The following is a 23,621-nucleotide window of genomic DNA, read 5'->3' as shown; positions in this document are numbered from 1 at the left end:
ACTTGAATGATTAATAAATTATATAAATACTGAATTCTAAGGAAAATATATCAATCCGTTTGAAGTACTAAGGCTGAATGAATTATTATATGAATTAATTCTATTTTAATAAAAGCCTTTGAAGGAAGCTAAATAATTAAATTTCGGTAATAGATTTATGGAATGAATTGCAGATATTCTTTAATTCCGAATTAAATTAAATTAATTTAAAACTGTGATTTAGAACGCGTATTCTAAAATCATTAGAATTTGTGTAATTTATACATGGAAATTCGAAAATGTTTCCTTTCGAATTGAAATTACACAATAACCCTCCTGAACTTTAAGACAGTGACATTATAATAACCTTTTAGGGAAATTGTTATTAAATGTTCTAAAGTTCTGAAATCTAAGTTAAAGTATTACAATTCAAAATAACCCTTTTGCTGGTTTACAAATTTTTTAACTGAAACTTTTACAAAACTATAAATATACTCAATTATAAAGAAATGTTTATTTTACTAAAAAAACAACATAACAAATAGTTGGAAAAAAGCATCAATTAAAATGAAATAATTTTATTAATATAAAGAGAATATATAAAGTTATTTTTAGCAATAAATGTGGGATTAATTTCCATTATTTGTTTGTTTCTTTGTTTGTTTGTTGATTGAGTTATTTTTGTTTTTGTTTGTTTGTTTAAATTATAATAATAATTAGCGTAAAAATACAATTTACATTTAATTTGAGTTCATTTGATTTTTGTATTTTTGTAGCTGTTGTTGATTTTTTGTTGTTCTTGTTCTTGTTGTTGCTGTTGTTATTATTGTTGTTTTCATTATTAATATTGTTAATTAAACTAAAATGCTGTTGTTGTGTTTGATGTTGCTGCTGCTGCTGTTGTTCATGTTCATGTTTTTCCGATTGTTTTAATCGTACCTTATTAATTTGTTGTATGGTTGTAGTTTTTATTATCCTGTTTGCATGTGTCTGTCAAACTTTATTGTTATTGGGTGCTCGGGCAGTTGCTTCATATGCACCACGTCCTAAAGCAGCATAAGCATCAGCATATAAATCAGGATTATGCAAAGATGGCGGTCGATTATAATTTACTGGTTGCGGAACGACGACTATAATAAATTTTTATTAAAAAAAGTGGGCGAAAAAAAGAGAAAGAAAAAGAAATATATTTTATATTATTTTGTTTATATTTTTTTTAAAACAAGTTTAAAGTTTATAGGTTATTAGAGGCTATTTATTGTTAGGGGAAATGGTTTAGCGTGTTTTAGTAAAATAAATTAAAAGAAAATCATGCCATTCCAATTAAATTGTTTAAATTTGTTAAAGGTTTTTAAAAATTGATTAAAGATTCAAATATTTAAAACATTTTAAGTCTGCAATTATGTTCTATAATGTTTTAAATACATATAATCCTCGTTCCAGTCCAGTCAGATTTGACAGTTTTATAGAGAACCGTTTCCGTTTTATTGAACTATTTAAAACGGATTAGCACAAATATTTAAAACATTTTAAGTCTGCAATTATGTTCTATAATGTTTTAAATACATATAATCCTCGTTCCAGTCCAGTCAGATTTGACAGTTTTATAGAGAACCGTTTCCGTCTTATTGAACTATTTAAAACGGATTAGCACTGGAACAGAGCAATAATTGACTTGCAGAACATAATTAAGTTAACGATAACAATCAAAACAAATTTTGTTAGTAGTAGTATAATAAATAATATAAAAATAAAATTGACAATTGATTCAGTAAAACGGGGAAAACATTTGGCTAGAAAATTGTAATGTAATCACTTACTGCCTGTTAATAGAACACAATCGAGAAAGTTGTACGAATATTTTAAATCTTAAATTAATATTACTACTCCCTTGCAAGTTGAAATCAAGAAAATCCAAATTTATATTGAGAAATCAAATTAATATTCCGTATTCCAGAGAAAGCGTTCTGCATCGATCGAAACAAATAGTAGTCGGACGGTGCAGGGTCTTGACTATAAAGCAGATGAGGCAAAACTTCCCAAATACTTTTTAACAAGTATTACAACACGTGACAGAGCGTTGTCATAATGGAATATTAAGGTTTCATGTCTGGCCGCATTCTTGGCGTTTTTCGGCCAATGCTCGTTTCAAACTAATCAGTTCCGTTCGAAACAGGTTCCCTGTGATGGTCTGGTCAGATTTAAGCAGCTCATAATAGATAGGACACTTTTGCTGCCACCAAATAAAAAGTATTACCTTAGCGCCACGGATATTTGGCTGGTTTCAATTTCTTGATTTCAATTTGTATTTTCTCAATATCAATAGGTATTTTCACAACTTCAACTTGAAATTGTGCAGATTGTGTTCTATAAACAGGCTGTTACTATTTATTTGGAGTGATTTTAATACAACACATTCTAGACAAAAGTTTAGACCTTTTCAATGAATCTGTGTGTTAACCAAATAAATAAACATATTATAACATAAAATAAAAAAAAAAATAATTAAAAAACATGCACAAACCAAAAACAACAACTTTTTACGAAAAAACGCTATTATTTTAAATAAAAAAATAAACAAAAATCTTGCAAAAATAAAACAAGCAAAACTAAATATAAAAAAACCAGGACTAAATAAACAAATTCTATACAATTAAATGCCAACAACTTAAAAAAATTACAATAAACAAAAGATTAAAAAAAATCATTATATTCATACCAATTATGAGATCTTTATGATCACGTTTTCTTTCTAAACTTTATATAGAAATTATGAAGTTTTGTATTTGTATATTTTGGTTTAGATATAAAAAATATAGTAAAATAGTGTGTCTTTTTTATCAGTTTTTTATGTTACGAGTTATATATCGTTTTTTCTTTTTTATTATTATTTTTTTTTTGGTCCTAGGAATCAATAAACAATATTACGTCGAGGTTTGCCAGACTTTTGATTGTGTGTTTGGTCTTTAGCTTTATGTTGGCTTTGTTTAGCCGTTGTAGAGGAGGATGTGTTTGTACGTGATGAACGGGATTTATTGCGGACTTCAACTACAAAAATAAGGTGGAGGAGGTAATATTAAAAAGGGGTATTTTTTTGCTAATTAAAATAATTTGAATTGACTTTAAATTATTAAAGACACTTGAAAAAGGAAACAAAAGAACAATTTAAATTATAAAAAGCACAATAATGAAAAAAAACTTGACTAAAAACATTTAAAGGAATTTGGAACAAGTAACATTTAAAACATGAGCTAATTGTGTATTTCGGAAACAAGAAACAAGAGATGTGAGATTTCGAAAACGAAAGTTAACCATAACTATCCAAAAGTATTGGTAAATTTTCTATAGAAAACAAGTTACCGATAACATTTTTACAGAAAACAAAAGTTATCGCTATATTTTTCTATTGAAAACAAAAGTTTACGATACATTTTCTAATGACTGTTGTTTTCATTTGTACTGAAAATTATAGATATCGATAACTTTTCTATAAAAAAACCAAAGTTATTGATAACTTTTCTATGGAAAAGCAAAGTTATTGATAACTTTCTTATAGAAAACCTAAGTTATCAATAACTTTTCTATAGAAAACTTAAGTTATCGATAACTTTTCTATAAAAAACCACAGTAAACGAAAATGTTTCTATAGATAACAAATGTTGTCGATAAATTTTCTATAAACAAAAAATGTTATCGATAACTTTTGAATAGAAAAAAAATTATCGATAACTTTTGTATAAAAAACTATAATTATCGATAACTTTCTTAGAAAATAAAAGTTATAGACAATTTTCCTATAAAAAATAAAAGTTATCGATTATTTTTCTATAGAAAACCAAAATTATCGGTAACTTTTCTATAAAAACCAAAAGTGATCGATAAGTGCAAAACAAAAGTTATCGATTTTATCGAAGATTTTCGATACAAAACAATAATTATCAATAACTTTTGTATAGAAAACAAAATTTACCGACAACTGTTATATGGAAAACAAAAGTTATCGATAACTTTTCTATGAAAACCAAAGTTATTGATAACTTTTCTATAGAAAACCAAAGTTATCAATAACTTTTCTATAGAAAACTTAAGTTATCGATAACTTTTCTAGAAAACTTAAGTTATCGATAACTTTTCTATAGAAAACTTAAGTTATCGATAACTTTTCTATAGAAAACTTAAGTTATCGATAACCTTTCTATAAAAAACTTAAGTTATCGATAACTTTTCTATAGAATACCAAAGTTATCGCTAACTTGTATATAGAAAACAACAGTAAACGAAAATGTTTCTATAGATAACTAAAGTTATCGATAAATTTTCTATAAACAATAAATGATATCGATAACTTTTGAATAGAAAAAAAATGATCGAAAACAATAATTATCGATAACTTTCTTAGAAAGTGAAAGTTATAGACAACTTTCCTATAAAAAATAAAAGTTATCGATTATTTTTCTACAGAAAACCAAAGTTATCGTTAACCTTTCTATGAAAAACAAAAGTGATCGATAAGTGGAAAACAAAAGTTATCGAATTTATCGAAGATTTTCGACACAAAACAATAATTACCCATAACTTTTGTATAGTAAACAAAAGTTATCGATAACTTTCCAATAAACAATAACATTTATAGAAAATGTTCGATTAATAAATTTGCTATAGAAAACAAAAGTTATCGATAACTTTTCTATAGAAAGTAGAAGTAATCATTAACTTTTTAGTAGAAAACAAAATATATCGTTAACTTTTCTATAGAAAACGAAATTTATTTTCTATACAAAACAATAGTTATGGAGAACTATTCTATAAAAAAAATTATATTGATAACTTTTCAATAAAACATTTTCTAATAAAAAACAAAAGTTATTTATAGTTTTTCTATGGAAAATCAAAGTGTGTCGATTATGTTTATTAGTGAAAGTGAAGTTATAGATAACTTTTATTTGAATAATCAAAAACGTTTTAGGGAAACGTAAAATTGCCAATAATTTATCTAAGGAAACGTAAAATTATAATTATTTTTAAATTTCCATTTAGCAATTTTCTTGTTTATTGAACTGTCTCCTAAAATTTTATTATTTCTTTCAAATTATAAATTCCATCTCAATCTCACATCTCTCTTTTTTCTTTAATTGCTCCTGCTTCATCCTGACAATATTTTAAATCTTTAAACACACACCTTTCGGCGCATAGTATGCTTGTTGTGGCAGTTGTTGTGATTGTTGTTGTTGCGTTTGTGCATTGGACGGCAGGGCGGGTAAAGGCATTTGGGCACGTGATAAAACACCCGCACCACTAGTAGATGAACCCGGCCCAACAATCGGTGCACCCATATGTAAACCACTACCAACACCACCCGCACTATTAGATGGACCCACACTAGGTGGAGCATCAGCATACCCATGTTGTCCGCCCGATCTAGAACTGCTAGGTTGTCTAGATCCATTGGAACGGGAACTACGGCCACCGGCTGCACCGCCACCTCCAGGTGGTCTACCACCAGCAGCCGAACGACTCGCATGACTGCTTGCGCCCGGCAATGGCACTACACCTTGAGCAGCAACAACACCTGCACCGCCAGAACGATGGTGGCGATCCCAGTCGGGGGGATAATTACGATGATGGGCACGTGTGTCATGTACTGGCGGTGGTATGCTGCGTGGTCCAGCATTACGACCATGGGGATGACGCTATTTAATTAAATAAAAAAATTAATAATTCATCCTATTTCCACCAAAAACAAAACTCACCATTCGTCTTAAAGTATTCATAGGAGCTCTTAGTGTTTCTGATATTCTTCGGGCTCTTCGCTTTTTAGGATTTGAACTGGGCGTGTGTACGGCACAGCACTTGATGAATATGCCCATCACGATTATGAAACCAATACTCATCAACACCACAATATACCAATTTTCCGTAATCCATTGAGCCACTGTTAACAGTGTCTCACGATTAAGCAGTAAATTCTTCAAGCGCACTAAAGGACCATCTGCATCGACGGCTCGACATTTGAGGAACACATCACAATAACCTTGGAAATTGTCACAAGGCGAACCGGGACGTAAACTTATGCCGCCCACTGGCAAACCAAACAAATGAGCAAATTCCGACGTACTTCTACACGTAGTTGTATCATTGCCATTCTGGCAGGCCAATTCACACAATTTCCTTTTATCTACATGCGGCTGCTGTTGAGAGGTCAAAAAACATTCTGACATATTCCACAGCAAACAAATCGATCCCGAACACTCGCCTCTTATACACAAAGCGGTACCATTGTTGCACTTTGTCTTATCATCTCTTGGCTTGGGTTCGGGACACTCGGCTGTGGTGCCATTACAAGTACTGGACCAGGAACACTCTGTTTCCTCTTTACATTTCTGATGATAGTTGGTGGGTACAAACGTACAGGAACTGGACAGACAGCAAGGACCCTGCGAGGGTGAACACTGTGTCTTTGCACGTCGTGTACAGCCTTTAGCGCTACTATTAAGGGATAGATCGTATTCACTAATTAATCTAGGATAACAACATTTGTCTTTGCATTCATCTTCATTGAAGCCACAATCACACTCTTCGCCTTGTTCTACAATCTTATTGCCACAGAAGGCTCCTTCGGATACCTTGAAGCAATCACGTTTCATGTTGCCCACTAAAACATCCAAGACATTGGAGATGTTGCGTATGGAACACGAAGAGAATTTTGAGTTATTCGGACGATCACCAGAAGTGGCACTGGCAAACATTATGAAATTACCGCTCAGACCACCGGGACGACATTCTTGAGGATAATCGTGCTAAAAAATAATATGATTTGAAAAATGTTATTATAAATTGTTGATAAGTTTTCTAAGGAAATTTATGGTTATCGATAACTTTTATATCGAACAGTATCTGTATCTTTTATGTCGAACAGTATCAGTATCAGTTCTATAGAGCAGTAAAGTTATTGATATTTTTTTATAGAACAGTAAAGTTATCGTTAACTTTTCTATAAAATGTAAAGTTATCCTTAACTTATCTTTGGACAATCTCATTAGAATGTTTAGTCTTTTTTAACTTACCGGCGATCCAAAATTATGCCCGATTTCATGTGCCAAAGTCAATTGTGATACTTTGGGCGGAACACGACTATTGTAGTTAACGAATGTTATAATGCCCGTATTGAGTGAACGTTTTGTGCTTTGATATTGACCACCAACTGTCTCCGTATAGGTTTTATATTTTTCACAAATGCCACCAGAAGCACCCGAGGCACTAGCCACCCAGGCCAAACCCAAAGTGCCGCCAGTAAAATCTCTGTAAGTGAACACATAGGCCAGACAAAAGTCCGAATGATCCTCGAGGGAATGTAAATTAAGAAAATTCGAAACATCCATATGTTCATTACAAAAGGCATTATGAGGACCATTGTAAGAAGTGCGGCAGGCTGAATCATCATCAATTTTAATGCGTTGCACCTGTTTCAAATGAGATAGATAAAGGGAGAGGGTGAGAGAACGAAACAAAAACAAAAGTGTTAACGGAAATTGATTTTTAAATAATAAATCAAGGATTGTATTGTGTGTTTCCGGTTGTTATTTTGTTCATAATAAAAAAACATAAAAACACGAAAAGAATTTATTTGTGGTTTGATAATGAATTAATTAAAATTCATGTAAGCACTTTTGCTATAGTTTTTTGCCGCGTTGCTGCTGCATAAATACAGTTTAATGCCTGCATAATGACCATTATTGCCACTCACTACTGCTGCACATACTGCCACTTTTAGCTGCGGCATTATAACACATACAGAACTGTGCCAGGTGAGTGCATATATTGGCCATGTAGGCTTAAACATCCATCCACATAAGGAGTACGAGTGACTTACCTCAAAACGTATATTTCGATGCTCTGTACGTCCATCGAATTTTGTATTGCGGTAAATGTAATTAACAGCCGTAACGTGATGTGCTATTAGCGATGTGATTTCCTCTCGCGTCTTAATGTCCCTTTCATATTTATGGCTACGATCATGCTGTAATAAAAATGAAACAAAAATATATTAAATAAATTATATGCATACGTAAACAAAAACATAAAAACTGCCATTAAAACAATTTAAATAAACTGAAAACAATAATTGTAATTTATAATTTAACATTTAAAGCAACACAATATGTTGAAAATCTTTAAAGAAGATAAAAGGATTATAAATGCTGTGAAACCTTTAAAATGTACGAATTTGTAGGCGTATAAACTCAATTTCCAAAATTTTAATAATTTAATCCCTTTAAATTTGTTATTCTAATTCTAATTCCACCCTCGTTATTATGAAGCATAATAGACGAATAACATTTTGAAAATGATTCGGCGTAAAACTGAGAAAAAAAGTATTCCAGACATTAATTAATAAAAATGCAAATTCATCGACTGACGAACGAACAAACAAACAGTTTTATTCCCCTTGTATTTAGTTTGTCGAGAGTAAAATGAAAACGGAATTTAAATCACAAAAAATAAAAAGTAAAAATCATTTACCTAAAATTGCTGTTTGCCAATGTTAGAATGCAAAAAATATAAAAAAGGCCCAAAAAAGGAAGTGGAATAAGAGAAGAATGCATAGACACACATCCACTACCCAATAAAAAATAAACAATCAAACAGCAAGAAGGATTTTTCGCCAAACAATATCAGCACCAAATGCCAAGGGAGCAGAAGCTTTAAAGAGTTTTAAATCGTAATAGCCTAAACAAATTGTTCCCAAAGAAACTTTTTCAGATTGTGAGATAAAATTCTTAAAATAAATATAAAAGTTATTCATAACTTTTCATTTCCATAGAAAAGTTATTGATAACTTTACATTTCTATAGAAAAGCTAACGATAACTTTACTTTATATAGACAAGTTATCGATAACTTTATATTTCTATAGAATAGTTATCGATAACTTTACTTTTCTACAGAAATGTTATCGATAACTTTACTTTCCTATAGAAAAGTTATCGATAACTTTACTTTCCTATAGAAAAGTTATCGATAACTTTACTTTCCTATAGAAAAGTTATCGATAACTTTACTTTCCTATAGAAAAGTTATCGATAACTTCACTTTCCTATAGAAAAGTTATCGATAACTTTACTTTCCTATAGAAAAGTTATCGATAACATTACTTTCCTATAGAAAAGTTATCGATAACATTACTTTCCTATAGAAAAGTTATCGATAACTTAATTTTTCTATAGAAAAGTTATCGATAACTTAATTTTTCTATAGAAAAGTTATCGATAACTTAATGTTTCTATAGAAAAGTTATCGATAACTTAATTTTTCTATAGAAACATTAAGTTATCGATAACTTTATTTTTCTATAGAAAAGTTATCGATAACTTAATTTTTCTATAGAAAAGTTATCGATAACTTTATTTTTCTATAGAAAAGTTATCGATAACTTTATTTTACTATAGAAAAGTTATCGATAACTTTATTTTTCTATAGAAAAGTTATCGATAACTTTATTTTTCTATAGAAAAGTTATCGATAACTTTATTTTTCTATAGACTTATTATTCTTTACTTTTCTCAAAAAAAGTTACCGATAACTTTACTATAGAAAAGTGTTCGATAACTTTATTTTTCTATAGCAAAGTTATCGAGAATTTTACTTTTCTATAGAAAACTTTATTAACTTTATTTTTTTTTAGAGAAAAGACAAATTTCTTAAAGAATTTGACTTAGTGTCTCAGTTAAGACAGGATAACTTTACTTTTCTATAAAAAAGATATCGATAACTTAACTTTTCTATAGAAAAGTTATCGATAACTTTATTGTTTTTTAGAGAAAAGACAAATTACTTAAAGAAATTGACGTAGTTAAGACAATTAAACTTCCACGATTTCAATAACTTAAGTTCCTGCCGTTTCGCCTTTAACCATGACCAGGCATCAAACTGTTTTTTTTTTGGTAACGATGAAAAATACAAATAAATGCAGCAACAAAAACAACAGGGCAAATAGCGATTCCCTTATGTAATTGCCAAAACGGAAGAGAATTGTAAAAAAGTACCAAATGTCAGAAATTTTGTATTTTCGGTTCTTAACAGTTTTCAACGGTTGTTTTTCATAGCAAATTTATACAAATATTTTGTGTGTGTTTGTGTGCTTGTACTTACATCAGCGATTCCTTCACGTATATGACGCCAAATCAATGGATCTGTTTGTATGTACAACGAGCAGGTATTCTTATTATCCTCACGACGAGCGGAAGAGCCCGACGAACCGGATGCACGTCTTACGCGCTCATGAACACGTTCATGCCAGTCTGTATCGGTGGGTTGTAAACGACGCCCTGTTTCAGGATCATAAAAATAACCAGCACCAGCTGTAGCAGCAGCCACCTCATCGTCATCGTCGTCCTCATCAGCAGCATCATCATCATCGCCATCATCACTGGCAGCATAACGAAAATTTGCTTCTTTTGTATATTTTTCATAAGGATATTTAAAATCATCCATGGCACCATTGTTTTGGTTATTATTGTTGTTACTGTTGTTGTTGGCATATTTTTTCGGTGGTTGTGTGGAAGTGGATGAGGTGGTGGAGGTTGAGGATGCAGAGGATGTGGTTTTTTCTTGTTTACTTTTACTACTACTGTTATTACTGCTCTGCTTTTGTTGCTCCTCGTTTTCTCCCGCCAGCTTTTCGTCTACATCCAATATAATTTTATCTTCCGCTGGTGCACGTTTCTTGGGGATTCGCTCGTCCTTTGACATTGGTGTAGGCAATTCTTCAACGGCTGAATTTTGTATATTCTCCATCCATTGGGAAACTTCATCTGTTATGCCACAACCACCAACATGGCCTAAAAGTAAAAAAGCAAAGAGAAAATATTGTTAAAACAAGTGGCAAACAAAATATGGCAACAGAATAAGTAAAACAGAAAAAAAAAACAAAACACAATTTAAAGATATTGTAACAACAAGAGGCACTATTAAGGATAAAAAGTATTTTGAGGCAAAGTAACACATAGAGGGGAGATAAAGTGGCGGTTTTTTGGTTCGATTGTTTGTGAAGAGTTGGTCCGTCCGTCTGTCTCTCTGTCTGTTGCTTGTTGTTGCTGTTGATGATATATACAAGTTATGTGGCTTTATCGAATGACAAAAAAAAAATCTTTCTTCTTTTTTATAAAAAAAGCAACAAAAAATTAAAGAAAATTATGGTTGTATATAAAAAAAAAATACGAACGGTAGAAAAATGAAGTAACATCATGACAATGATGACCGTCGTCATCATCTTCCTACCCATCATGAATAGTAAATGATGGCAAAAATGAGAAAAAATATATACATGGAAGGATGAGGTCATAAAACTGTCACAAGGATAGTGTGGAAAATTGTAATTAAACGACAAATAGGATTTATTTGCCAACAAGTTTCTTGAATGTAAATGCGAGCAAAAAGGAAAGGAATTTAAAAATTTAACATAAATTATCACTGTTGGATTTCTGTTTATATAGAAGAATATTAAGATTTTTTTGGGGCAAATTTAAATGGACATTTATACGATTTTTTTTAATATTTCAAAAAGTAATTAGTATTCGTTTGATTTAAGAAAATTTCTAAATTGCCTAATGTGAAAGGGGTCTAAGAATAACATGTTATTTTATCCATGTTTAATGTTCTCTTTATGCCGGTTTAAACCACGTTAAATAAGAAATAACGCTTGAAAAGCCTAGAAGGCAGTTAAACTGAATGGTTAACAAAACTTGCATTAAATATTCCACCAATTCGCTGCAAACAAATAATACTGAATAAAATAAACCACCAAAAACAACAAAGGAAACCTAATTTTAGTTAATATTCTAAAAGCTGGATTTGCATATAAAAAATAAAAACCAAACAAACTTGTACATATTTTCTACCATACCTTCCTACAGGAACTAACTGGGAGTTGAGAAGAAGTAAAACAAAATTGTAGCAGGTATGTGATGGAGGCAATGAATGAATCAAATTCATGGAAGGGTAGTTTTGGGATTTCCCAAAACAATCAGCATTTATTTCAAATAAAAGAGCGAACACTATTCACAAAAATTATTTATAAAATTTACAAAATTTCACCAAAAAAAAAAGGTTTTCATTGGACAATAAAAATAATTAAGCATAAATTAAAACTGGAATATTTAATATGAATAATTTACTTGATTTGTTTTTTTATAATGTTTTGCCAAAAAATCCGAAAAATAACGAGAATTCAATATTGCATAAACTATTTCAAATTTTTATAATTTATGTACAATGTAACAGAGCATTGTAGTGAATTGTAAAATAAATCTTATAACAAATTTTAATCACAATAGAGTGGTTCGATCTGTACAAAACTGGAGTACAAATTTGATGTCAAAATCGACTCAGAAAGTGATTCTGAGCCAAATATTTTGTTGGCGTTATAACAAAGATCGAGCATATTTAGTTTAATTGTAAATATTTTAGGAATAATTAAAGATAAAGGAGCAGTGGTTGAACTTTACTTTCAAGATTTATAATATTCGAATAAATATAAGACATACAACTTATCAAAACTGAAATCTCTATAAAGTTAATATCAGTTGTTAGCTCCCTTAAAAGTAATTCCCATAAATGTATTTATTTCGAATACATACTTGAAATTTTAGTTTAAGAACAATTAAAATTCTGCTTAAAATAAAATTCTAAAAAACTTTCACTCTTTTTGTTATTTTAACAAATGGTAAGAAGTAAAACTTTTACTATTCACTGGCAAGCATAGAGACGAAGACTTAAAGAAAATATTAAACGAAAACGTCTTTCCACTAAGTTGAAAAATTCACAAGAAAAACTGAAAAGTACTGTTGTTGAGAATTACTTTGGCAACTTAGCAACTTTTTAGTATTATTTTTTTTACTCAACTGTAACTACTCGTCTAAATGTTTGCAACAAAATTGTAAGTAAATCGTTGCAGGTTTTTTTTTTACTTTTATTTGCAATTCCTTCCTACTCTCCTATAACAACAAATAGTTCACCACAAAAGATTTTGGTTTTTTTTTGTGTTATGTTAGTTAAGCACAACTCCTCATAATCTATGAACAGCAAAAACAAAATTCTTTAGAAAATTAAGCAAAAATTTGAGAATGCAGGGGAAAAAAGGAGTAATACAAACAATACTCTCAAGATGATGTTTTGGCTGTGGCATTGGTATATGTATAAACAAAGCATGAAAAACCTGGGAAACCCCAACTTAATTTTAAAGGAAACTTGGATGATTATGTGGCCACCGTTGGGAGCAACACACTCAAAACAATAAACATAGATTCATTCATACATACAATTGGAGGAATAAAAAACTATGGCCACCACCACAATACATATTTTTGTTGAAACTATGAAAGTGGTAAAAATGTATTAATGAAATGAAGAATACTCTGACAGTAGAAGCTTAACTAGAGTAATAAATGAGAGAGATATTTGGAGATGATGCCAGCATGGCACAGACTATGTTTCAACAAAGATGGCCCAGACTCTGACACCTTGAAAAACAGGATGTTGGAATGTTTGGCTCTTTATGAATTGAGATACAAATTCTAGGTTAGACATAAGTATCTGATGTATTGGATCTGTTATAATTTTCATTAGATTATAATCTTAATCTGGACCTTTAATCTTAGTCCTATCAAAATAAAATTTCTTCGATTTTACATGAACTTTTTTCAACTTTAACTCACCAAATACAGCAATTGAAAAGAAGGGACTATACTGTATTACGATCACAGGGGGGTGAGGAGCTCTAATCCTCAAGATAGTTTAGAGACAATACTGGACATATTAACCCTGGTTGGAAATCGGATTAAAGAGAACAGCGATGAGCTGTACTCCTCAAACCAGTGTAGATCCTGGAAATATTTACCCTTGAGTTTCATCAGCTAAGTCGACTCTAATAGTCAGTACTGGCACCATCCAACAAAGCAAGAGAAGGAACATCTGCAGGTGTAAATGGGATTAAAGTTGACGGAACATTTAAGCAATAATACCGACCAGAGAAAACAGTGTCTCAAACTCTGTCCTTGGGAATGGTGCAAGCTCCATCAACACCGATAGTTCAAAGTCGCAAACCGGCACTAGTTTAGTAATTGACTCTGATGATTTTGAATATCGCGTATTTCTCACTCATTTTCCAACTGGAAGTTTTCGCCAAATTTACGAAGCGAATAAGATACAGGATATTAATCTAGAGTCGTCGACTATTGAAATCTTAGCAGACAGTAAAGACTTTCAGTTACAACGGATTAAAGTCGAAATGTCTAACGCAGCTTTGCTAATACCATATCGAGCTAAGATGGGCCCGGAGACATGTGGGAATGAAATGTTAAATGTGAACGGGTCGCTAGGGCATTTGTATTGGGCAATCAGAGAGTTTGCACTCAAAGAGTCAGCAAGATGAGAAACCGATCAGAGAAGACTGAGACGCAAAATCTGTTCATCGGGATTATGCGATCTTAATCTACACTGATGGCTCCGGAAACGGGTGACGATTCGGTAAGTTTCTGTGATCTTTATCATCTAATATCTGCACCGTTTTCCTAGCAGAAATAAACGTCATAGTTTCGACTGCGAAAATGATACCGAAACTAATATAAAATGGCACTGTACCAGTACTCAGGGGAAGACACCTACTCATGCAAAGCATTTTGTTGGAACTAGGAAAATAGGTTATGGGAGAAAGAGAGAGTAGTCATAGTTTCGACTGCGAAAATGATACAGAAACTACTAGAAAATGGCACTGGACCAGCACTCAGGGGATGACACCTACTCATGCAAAGCATTGTGCTGGAACTAGGAAAATAGGTTATGGGAGAAAGAGGGAGTAGTGTTTGTGGACATTCGATTCGAACTTTTTTACATTGAACATTATAGGAAACACTTCCCTGTAGTTTGTTGAGTTGTCCACTTTCGAATCGACCACAAAGTTCCCTAATTTCATCAGAACACATTCCATTGTACTACCGATAGAACAGTGGAACGCAGAACACATTGGGTGCTCCAGCAAATCAATGGGTCATTTGGAAAAAATCCATTACACCTTGATATTTTCCTTCTGTACGAATTCCTTGAATTTTTCAAAAAAAATTATTTTTACATACCGTCGTGGCGGCATGGTGTAGTGGTTAAAGTGCTTGCCTTCAAAACCAAGCACCCCAGGTTCGAACCCTAGCAGAGGACGAAAAAATTTTCAATTTTAAACAAACCATCCCACCCCCTGGAAAAGAGGATAACATCATGATAAAGGTCAGGCAGCCCGCCACCACCTGGGAAAGAGGTAGGGAGCAAAGAATTAAATTAGCAAGGTTCCCCACCACTACACCAAATACACAGAGGGCTTTTTTTCTAGACAAATGCTGATGGCAGTACCATTATCCTGGACAGCAGACCAATCACCTACTTAGCAGGAACAACAACAGTTTAACGAAACTGATACAAAAATAACAACAGTCTGGTCCTAATGGCAACATCGTACATGAAGACGCACGATACTCCAATAACAAGGAGTGCAATCTTACAAATCGTATATGATGGAGAAGCTTTCTGGAAGCCAAATGCTCCCAAGAGGGGTAATGGAGAAAAACAATATATACCGTCTTTACATGGTATCACCCTATTGCTTTTCTTGGCTTAACCGGAAACTAAACTTTCTTCTTTATAAAATCTGTTGTTTTTTGGACACATCGTTAATACACTTTAAAACTTTATTGCATATTTTGGTTTTCCACTCTCCTCACTCTACTCTAGGGAGGTGGGTCGTTCCCTAACACCTTTGTATAGTTTTCGCTTCCATAAAAATTGAACTTTTGCCTCCTTTCAAAACTCTTATGTTTCCGTTTATATTTCAGCTTCTTCTTTTAGTTTGGTTCCCTTCAGAATTTTTGTTGCCAACCATCGCGTGTTCCATATTTTCCAATTTTTTTGTTTGTTGTTGTTTAGTTTTGTTTTTTCTTCATTTGTTGTTGCAACAAACTGCAAGTATGAATGGATGAATTCTATATAGTTTATATACATTTTTGTTTAAAGTAGTGAACAATTTTAAAGGTGTTTTCTGTTAACATTTTTCCTATTGTTGTAGCTGCTGCTGCCGCTACTGCTAGTGCTTTTTTATGTGTTCATTTTTTTTTATTTTGTTTTTTGTTTTCCCCAGTATTCTCCATTGCCCTAAATTTCTTTACAATTGCATTTTTTTCCAGCACATCCTTTCAAATATTTGGTACAATTCGCAGTAGGACCACCTCAATGATTTGATTTGCTTTTGAATCAGGCGGGAATGCAGAGAATTGAATTGAGTAGTGGCAGCAAAAACAAGAAGTAGTAGTGTTGTGAAATAAAGGGATGAGTTTTAAATATTTAAAATGTCAATTTGTTTAAAAAGTGTTAAAGTGGATTAAATTGTGAAAAATTGTTAAATATAAGGAATAATTGCCTTAAAGTGACATGTTTTTAAAATGTTGAATAGAGGCAAAGTTAAGGTTTCAGAATATTGTATAAAAATGGAAGACATAGTTTATTTCTGCGGAAAGGAAACTTCTTTGTCAGAGAAGGTTTTCTGTGAATATCTCAGTCAATTTTAGATCGATTCCGGTGATGTTGCACACCAAAATATCTGAAATAAATTTAAGCTTTCTCAATGTAATTTTTAAAATTATTACAATATAATTAAAATCCTTAACTCTTATTTCTTTTGAAGGATATCTGTTAAGTAATTAATGAATTTCTGTAGAAATTCAATACCCCTTTTCAATTATTTTGTATGTTCAGTTCAAAAAAACAAAAAAAGTTACTTTATTACCAAAGTAATTTGCCATTTTTTTTAACAAACTTTTTCCGTTTTAAATACCCCCATATGTAAAAGAATGTACCACGAATTATGTTTCCAATTTTTTATTTTTTTTGATATTTTTTCATTTCACTTTAGTATTAATTCATTTTATTACCACACGTCGTGCAACAGCAAACAGCAGACATTAACATTTATGTTTTAATATTTTTTTTTTTCATTTTGCTACTTCAATTGAATATTTGTGCCATTTTTTGTGGTATTTTATATTTATTGATTGTGTAATGAATTCATTTCTTTTATGCTTTTTTTCTCAATCATATTTGTTTCTTCCTTTTTTCGTTGCAAACGATAGTATTGCTGATGGGTTTTTGTTATTTTGTGGTATTGAGTGGTTGTGAGGGAAGAGGTCCTTGTTGCATGTGTAACAATATTGCTACAACATTAAAAATGGTTATTTTTAATGGTAGTAGAATAACAACAACAACGACAACAAAATTTAAGTCTCGTATGTATCTACGTACTCTACATAAATATAGCATGAGTATTAAGATAATATTTATGGACAAACACAGGTAAAATACACACATTTGCAACAGAGAGGGACTTTAGAAGGAGTAAAGAGAGAACGAAAAGGATGTATCAAACCATGATAGAAACTGGAACTAAATAAAGTATCAAACCATGATTGGAACTGAAACTGAAGGATATAACAAACCATGTTTGAATATGAAACTAAAGGAGGTATCAATCCATCATTGGAACTGCAACTAAAGGCAGTACCAAACCACGTTTGGAACTGAAACTAAAGGAAATATCAAACCAAGATTGGAACTGAAGCTAACGGAAGTATCAAACCATGATTGAAAATGAAACTAAAGGTAGTATCAAACCATGATTGGATCTAAAACTAAAGGAAGTATCAAACTATGATTGGAACTGAAACTAAAGGAACTATCAAGCCATGATTGGAACAGAAACTAAATGAAATATCAAGCCTTGATTGAAAATGAAACTAAAGGAAGTGTCAAACCATGATTGCAATTGAAACAGAGGAAAAAATCAAACCATGATTGGAACTGAAACTAAGAAAAACATCAAAACTTAACGGAAATTGAAACTAAAGGAAATATCAAACCATGATTGGAACTGAAAATAAACGAAGTATCAAACCATGATTGGAACTGAAACTAAGGAAAACATTAAACCATGAATGGAACGGAAACAAAAGCAAATATCAAAAAATTATTGGAATAGAAAATAGTGGATATACAAAAATATGATTGGAACTGAAACTAAAGGAAATATCGAACCATGATTGGAACTGGAAAAACCAGGATTGGAAGTGAAACTAAAGGAAATATCAAACCATGATTGGAACTGGATAAAACGCGATTAGAAGTGAAACTAAAGGAAATATCAAACCATGATTGGAACTGGATAAAACGCGATTGGAAGTGAAACCAAAGGATATTTAAAACCATGATTGGAATTGAAACAAAAGGATGTTTAAAACCACGATTGTAAGTGAAACTAAAGGATATTTAAAACCACGATTGGGATTGAAACAAAAGGATGTTTAAAACCACGATTGGAAGTGAAACTAAAGGATATTTAAAACCACGATTGGGATTGAAACAAAAGGATGTTTAAAACCACGATTGGAAGTGAAACTAAAGGATATTTAAAACCACGATTGGAATTGAAACAAAAGGATGTTTAAAACCACGATTGGAAGTGAAACTAAAGGATGTTTAAAACCACGATTGGAAGTGAAACTAAAGGATGTTTAAACTCACGATTGGATATGAAACTAAAGGATGTTTAAACTCACGATTGGATATGAAACTAATGGATGTTTAAAACCACGATTGGAAGTGAAACTAAAGGATATTTAAAACCACGATTGGAAGTGAAACTAAAGGATGTTTAAATACACGATTGGAAGTGAAACTAAAGGGTGTTTATAACCACGATTGGAAGTGAAACTAAAGAATATTTAAAACCACGATTAGAAGTGAAACTAAAGTATTTTTAAAACCTTGATTGAAAGTGAATCTAAAGGATGTTTAAAACCACGATTGGAAGTGAAACTAAACCACGATTGGAAGTGAAACTAAAGGATGTTTAAAACTACGATTGGATATGAAACTAAAGGATGTTTAAAACCACGATTGGAAGTGAAACTAAAGGATGTTTAAAACCACGATTGGAAGTGAATCTAAAAAATGTTGAAAACCACGATTGGAAGTGAAACTAATGGATGTTTAGAACCACGATTGGTACTGAAACTCGAACAAAATGGTATATAAAATCACGATTGGTACTTAAAATCAAGTAAACCACGATTGGTACTAAAACTCCAACAAAATGATGTATAAAATCACGATTGGAATGAAACTTGAACAAATTGATGTATAAAACCATGATTGGTAACCCAAACTAAGGGCAGTAAAATACCACGATGGGTAGTGAAACTCCAACTAAAGGATATATAAAACCAAGATTGGTACTAAAACTCAAACTAAAGTATGTATAAAACCACTATTGGTGCTGAAACTAAGGGCCTTAAAATTCCACGATTGGAAGTGAAACACCAACTAAAGAAAGTATAAAACCACGATTGGTGCTGAAACTCAAACTAAAGGATATAAAACACCACCATTGGTGCTGAAACTCAAACTTGTTGTTTTATTATGGACTTTCTTTTCCATCTAATAATCTGCCAAAATTTGCCTTAAATATTTTACCAGCTTTCAAATTTATCTGCAATACTTTAAATTTTTACGCTCCTGTTATTACTCCGGAACACAAACAAAAAAACAAAATACATACTCCATAAAAAATCTCCATACACTTTAACGAAATACAATGTTTTTATGAAAATTCATAAATTTTTAGGTGAATATATGGAACACGGAAGAACAATATACGCATATTGAAATGTTATTTTCCAGTCTTTTTTTTTGTTTGGAGTTGCTGTTATGGTTTTCATTCACATCTACAATAAAGCAAAGCTGAGGGAATACTCGCAGTCAGGACACAAAATAAAACAACAAAACTCTAGACTGTAAAATAAAATACACAAGAGTAAGAAAATAAAAGGACAACACCACACAATAAACACGAAGCAAAGCAAAAATTACTACATACGATAGCAGGGTAAAATTGTCCTATCAAAGTTTACATCGTCATGATATTCTTCATTTTTTTTAATATTTATCTTTAAAATTAAAAATCGAATTTTCAAAATCTTCAAAAATAGCAATTTGCACCTGCTAGGTAGGACCTTAATATGAAATTTGAGAAAGGACATAGTCGCATTTGGCTTCATATGGAGGTTATCATGGATGAAGCAATAATTCGTAACGAAATGTGACTTTAGCTACAACACGAATCAGTCCTTTGCCTTGAAGAAAGAGCACATTTGGTTCTCTCTATAACCGCTCCATATTAACCATCATTGATGGTTTTTCAAAAGAACTTTTCACACAACCCTAAATCTAAAGCAATAACAACAGGATATATTCATGGGAAATAAATGCGAGCTGGCTTGGCTGATATGAGCCAATAAACCATAATGAAAAAACATAAAACAAAAAAACTGAACAAAAAAAAAAACGAAAAATAAAATACATACTTCAAAAATATGAAATGAATGTAGTCTTTCTTCTCTTCTTCTACTCGTATATTTTCGTATATGAAAATTCCGGTATCATTATTTGCAGCATCAGCGTTAACTACGACACCATCATATATTGTGCCCTGCCTGCCACAAGTAACCAGAAGCAGTATGCTACGAAGAGTAGAGTTTTTAAAAAACATTTCTTTTTATGGGAAATGTACTAACTTTACTCATATACACACAGATACATTAAAACAGTTTCGAACACATGCATGTGTGTAGGAGAATGTGTTTGTGTTTGTTGAGTCTAAAATGTATGTTTGTACATATTTGTGCGAACATAAATATTGACGCACTTTCGTACAAAATATTACATCCCTTCAAAATACATACTATTATTTTAAGCAGTGTTTACAATGGCACAAAATATAATTCAAACACAATTTTGGAACGAATTTTAATTTTGAAATTTAAAATATGGGGGATTGACTAGGAGTCCAAATTAAAGTTTACTAAAACTGATTTAGATCCCTGACTTATCTATAATAAAACCTTGATTTAGGTCCGAAATTAAGTTTAATAAAACCTTGACATAAAACCACGACTGGAAGTGAAACTGAAGGAACGATTGGAAGTGAAACTAAAGGATGTTTAAAAGAATGTTTAAAACCACGATTGGAAGTGAAACTAAAGGATGTTTAAAAGAATGTTTAAAACCACGATTGGAAGTGAAACTAAAGGATGTTTAAAACCACGATTGGAAGTAAAACTAAAGGATGTTTAAAACCACGATTGGAAGTGAAACTAAAGGATGTTTAAAACCACGATTGGAAGTGAAACTAAAGGATGTTTAAAACCACGATTGGAAGTGAAACTAAAGGATGTTTAAAACCACGATTGGAAGTGAAACTAAAGGATGTTTAAAACCACGATTGGAAGTGAAACTAAAGGATGTTTAAAACCACGATTGGAAGTGAAACTAAAGGATGTTTAAAACCACGATTGGAAGTGAAACTAAAGGATGTTTAAACCCACGATTGGTACTGAAACTCAAACTAAAGGATGTTTAAAGCCACGATTGGTACTGAAACTCAAACTAAAGGATGTATAAAACCACGTTTGGTACTGAAACTCAAACTGAAGGATGTATAAAGCCACGATTGGCAATGCAACTCAAACTAAAGGATGTTTAAAGCCACGTTTGGTAATGAAACTCAAACTAAAGGATGTTTAAAGCCACGATTGGTACTGAAATGCAAACTAAAGGATGTTTAAAGCCACGTTTGGTACTGAAACTCAAACTGAAGGATGTTTAGAGCCACGAGTGGTACTGTAACTCAAAGTAAAGGATGTTTAAAACCATGATTGGCACTGAAACTCAAAGTAAAGGATGTATAAAACCACGATTGGTACTGAAACGCAAATCAAAGGATGTATAAAACCACGATTGGTAGTATAAATCCGATATTAATTCTGAAACTAGAAGCTGTATAAACCATTTTAACTCACTCTATAATAATTCTCTACCACAAACCTAACCAGCATGAACATAACCACCTGCAAACGGCAGGTTTGAAATAACTGCTACTTGTAGCAACTGTGTTACGAGTGTGTCAGTCATTTCAAGCATTTATGAATGAAAATGGTATTGGTTGAGTTATAGCTGAATTGTTTTGGTCCTGCCTCAATGGTCCACCATATCAATCCATATATACCATAAAGATGGAAAAAAAATAACCTTATATTTTTGTAGTATTATTTTTTGGTTTATTATTTTCTGTTAACATGATATATCGTTTTTGGTTATTGTAACCATGACTGCCATTACACTGGACGAACACTGCTACAATATTTTCGTAGTTAATACTGCTGCGTTTCCCCAATAAAAAAGAAACAGCAGTCCTAAAGTAAAACTTGTGGAGAATGAATATGGGAATGATGATACGGTTGCGGCTATTGTTGGTTGTTTTTGGTGATGATTATTGTGATTGTTTGCCACCAACTAATGTAAAGGTATGTATATGTTTCACAATTTATGTTTGCCCTAAATTCCATATTTGATAAAAAAAAAAAATAATCACATGGGCAACACAAACGTAATACAGAAAATTGTGTGTGTTTTAAAAAGGAATTTGCACTTTGCTATTTATTCATTCAAACAATATTACATATGGGTTTTATATTATTCGTATGTGCAATGCTTTCATTTTGGATATGAAAATACTGGATGGGAACAGTGACAGTAAAGACTTATTATGAAATATTCAACAGATTTTGATTTAATGAGCCTTCTTAAACAATATTTTTAATTCTCTTCGGCTAGAAAATATAAACTATTCTTTAATACTATAATCTAAGGTCCTTTTCGCATCCTCTACTCAAATCTAGATTTGTTTATTTCCAAAAATTCTTGATAGAAATTTATATGCTTTTCATATTGTCTCTATATACATTTTTATTTTATTTTGTATTATTCTAATAAAATATTTATGAAATTTATTTTATAAATATTTCAACGTGTATTTTCAATGTTTGCTTTTATTTCAGCTACTCCTACCATCGAATTAAAATATTTTTTTTTAAAATTTCCCTCTATCACAAGCTGTTGCTTTTTAAGCAGAATAATTTTATTTTGCAAAAATCATTTTTATTTTTACATATTTTTTTTTTATAGTATTAAAATCGATTGTTCACAAAGTGCAAGGCGGCAAGTTGCTACGACGAGACGACGATGAGTTTATAAAAGCTGGATAGTTTAATAAAAATTGATTTCATGAATAAGAGATTTAGAGAATTTAGTTCAATCGTATTGTATTTTGAAATTTTCGCTTTATTTTTGATGGGGGCGTATGTGGGATAATATTTTGCCACAGGGGAAATACAAAGGAAATACGTGAATAAACTTAATTGATTTCAATTTTGAATCAATGTGTAAATATACCATAATAAAGAGGAATAAAATATTTATTTAACAACAAACGGTGTTAAGGATGTATTTTTTGTTTGATTTTAAAACATATTTAAATATAATATTTTACATGGATTGTGTGTGGTTTTTGGCAAAATGTTGAGCATAACTCAACATTTTTTTATTTTTTTAAATATAAAAAATAACACAAAAAAGTAAATTTTAATCAAACAAATTTTTGATTCGAAAGAGTAAGATTAACATTAGAAAATGATTTCGGGCATATGACCATATCGCATT

General features: G+C 31.4%; 1 protein-coding gene across 2 annotated transcripts in view; it reads right to left on the bottom strand.

Moving 5' to 3' along the window:
* Positions 1-575: 575 nt before the first annotated feature.
* Positions 576-23,621, bottom strand: part of kuz (zinc-dependent metalloprotease kuz) — a 316,592-nt gene continuing 293,546 nt past the window's right edge. Inside the window, exons 6-12 of one of the 2 annotated variants that reach the window (XM_065502405.1) lie at positions 10,128-10,816; positions 7,850-7,996; positions 7,044-7,439; positions 5,730-6,776; positions 5,159-5,669; positions 2,699-3,027; positions 969-1,109 (exon numbers count right to left, since the gene is read on the bottom strand). In XM_065502405.1, the coding sequence (XP_065358477.1) occupies positions 2,891-3,027; positions 5,159-5,669; positions 5,730-6,776; positions 7,044-7,439; positions 7,850-7,996; positions 10,128-10,816 (2,927 nt within the window). In that variant the 3' untranslated portion in view covers positions 969-1,109; positions 2,699-2,890. Of the gene's footprint in view, positions 1,110-2,698; positions 3,028-5,158; positions 5,670-5,729; positions 6,777-7,043; positions 7,440-7,849; positions 7,997-10,127; positions 10,817-23,621 lie in introns of both variants that reach the window. The other variant, XM_065502406.1, reaches the window with a different exon arrangement.

This window comes from Calliphora vicina, chromosome 2 (assembly GCF_958450345.1).
Source record: "Calliphora vicina chromosome 2, idCalVici1.1, whole genome shotgun sequence".
NCBI classification, from domain to species: Eukaryota; Metazoa; Arthropoda; class Insecta; order Diptera; family Calliphoridae; genus Calliphora; species Calliphora vicina.
Note: the sequence above shows the minus strand (reverse complement) of the source record. Positions and strands in the feature narration are given on the sequence as shown.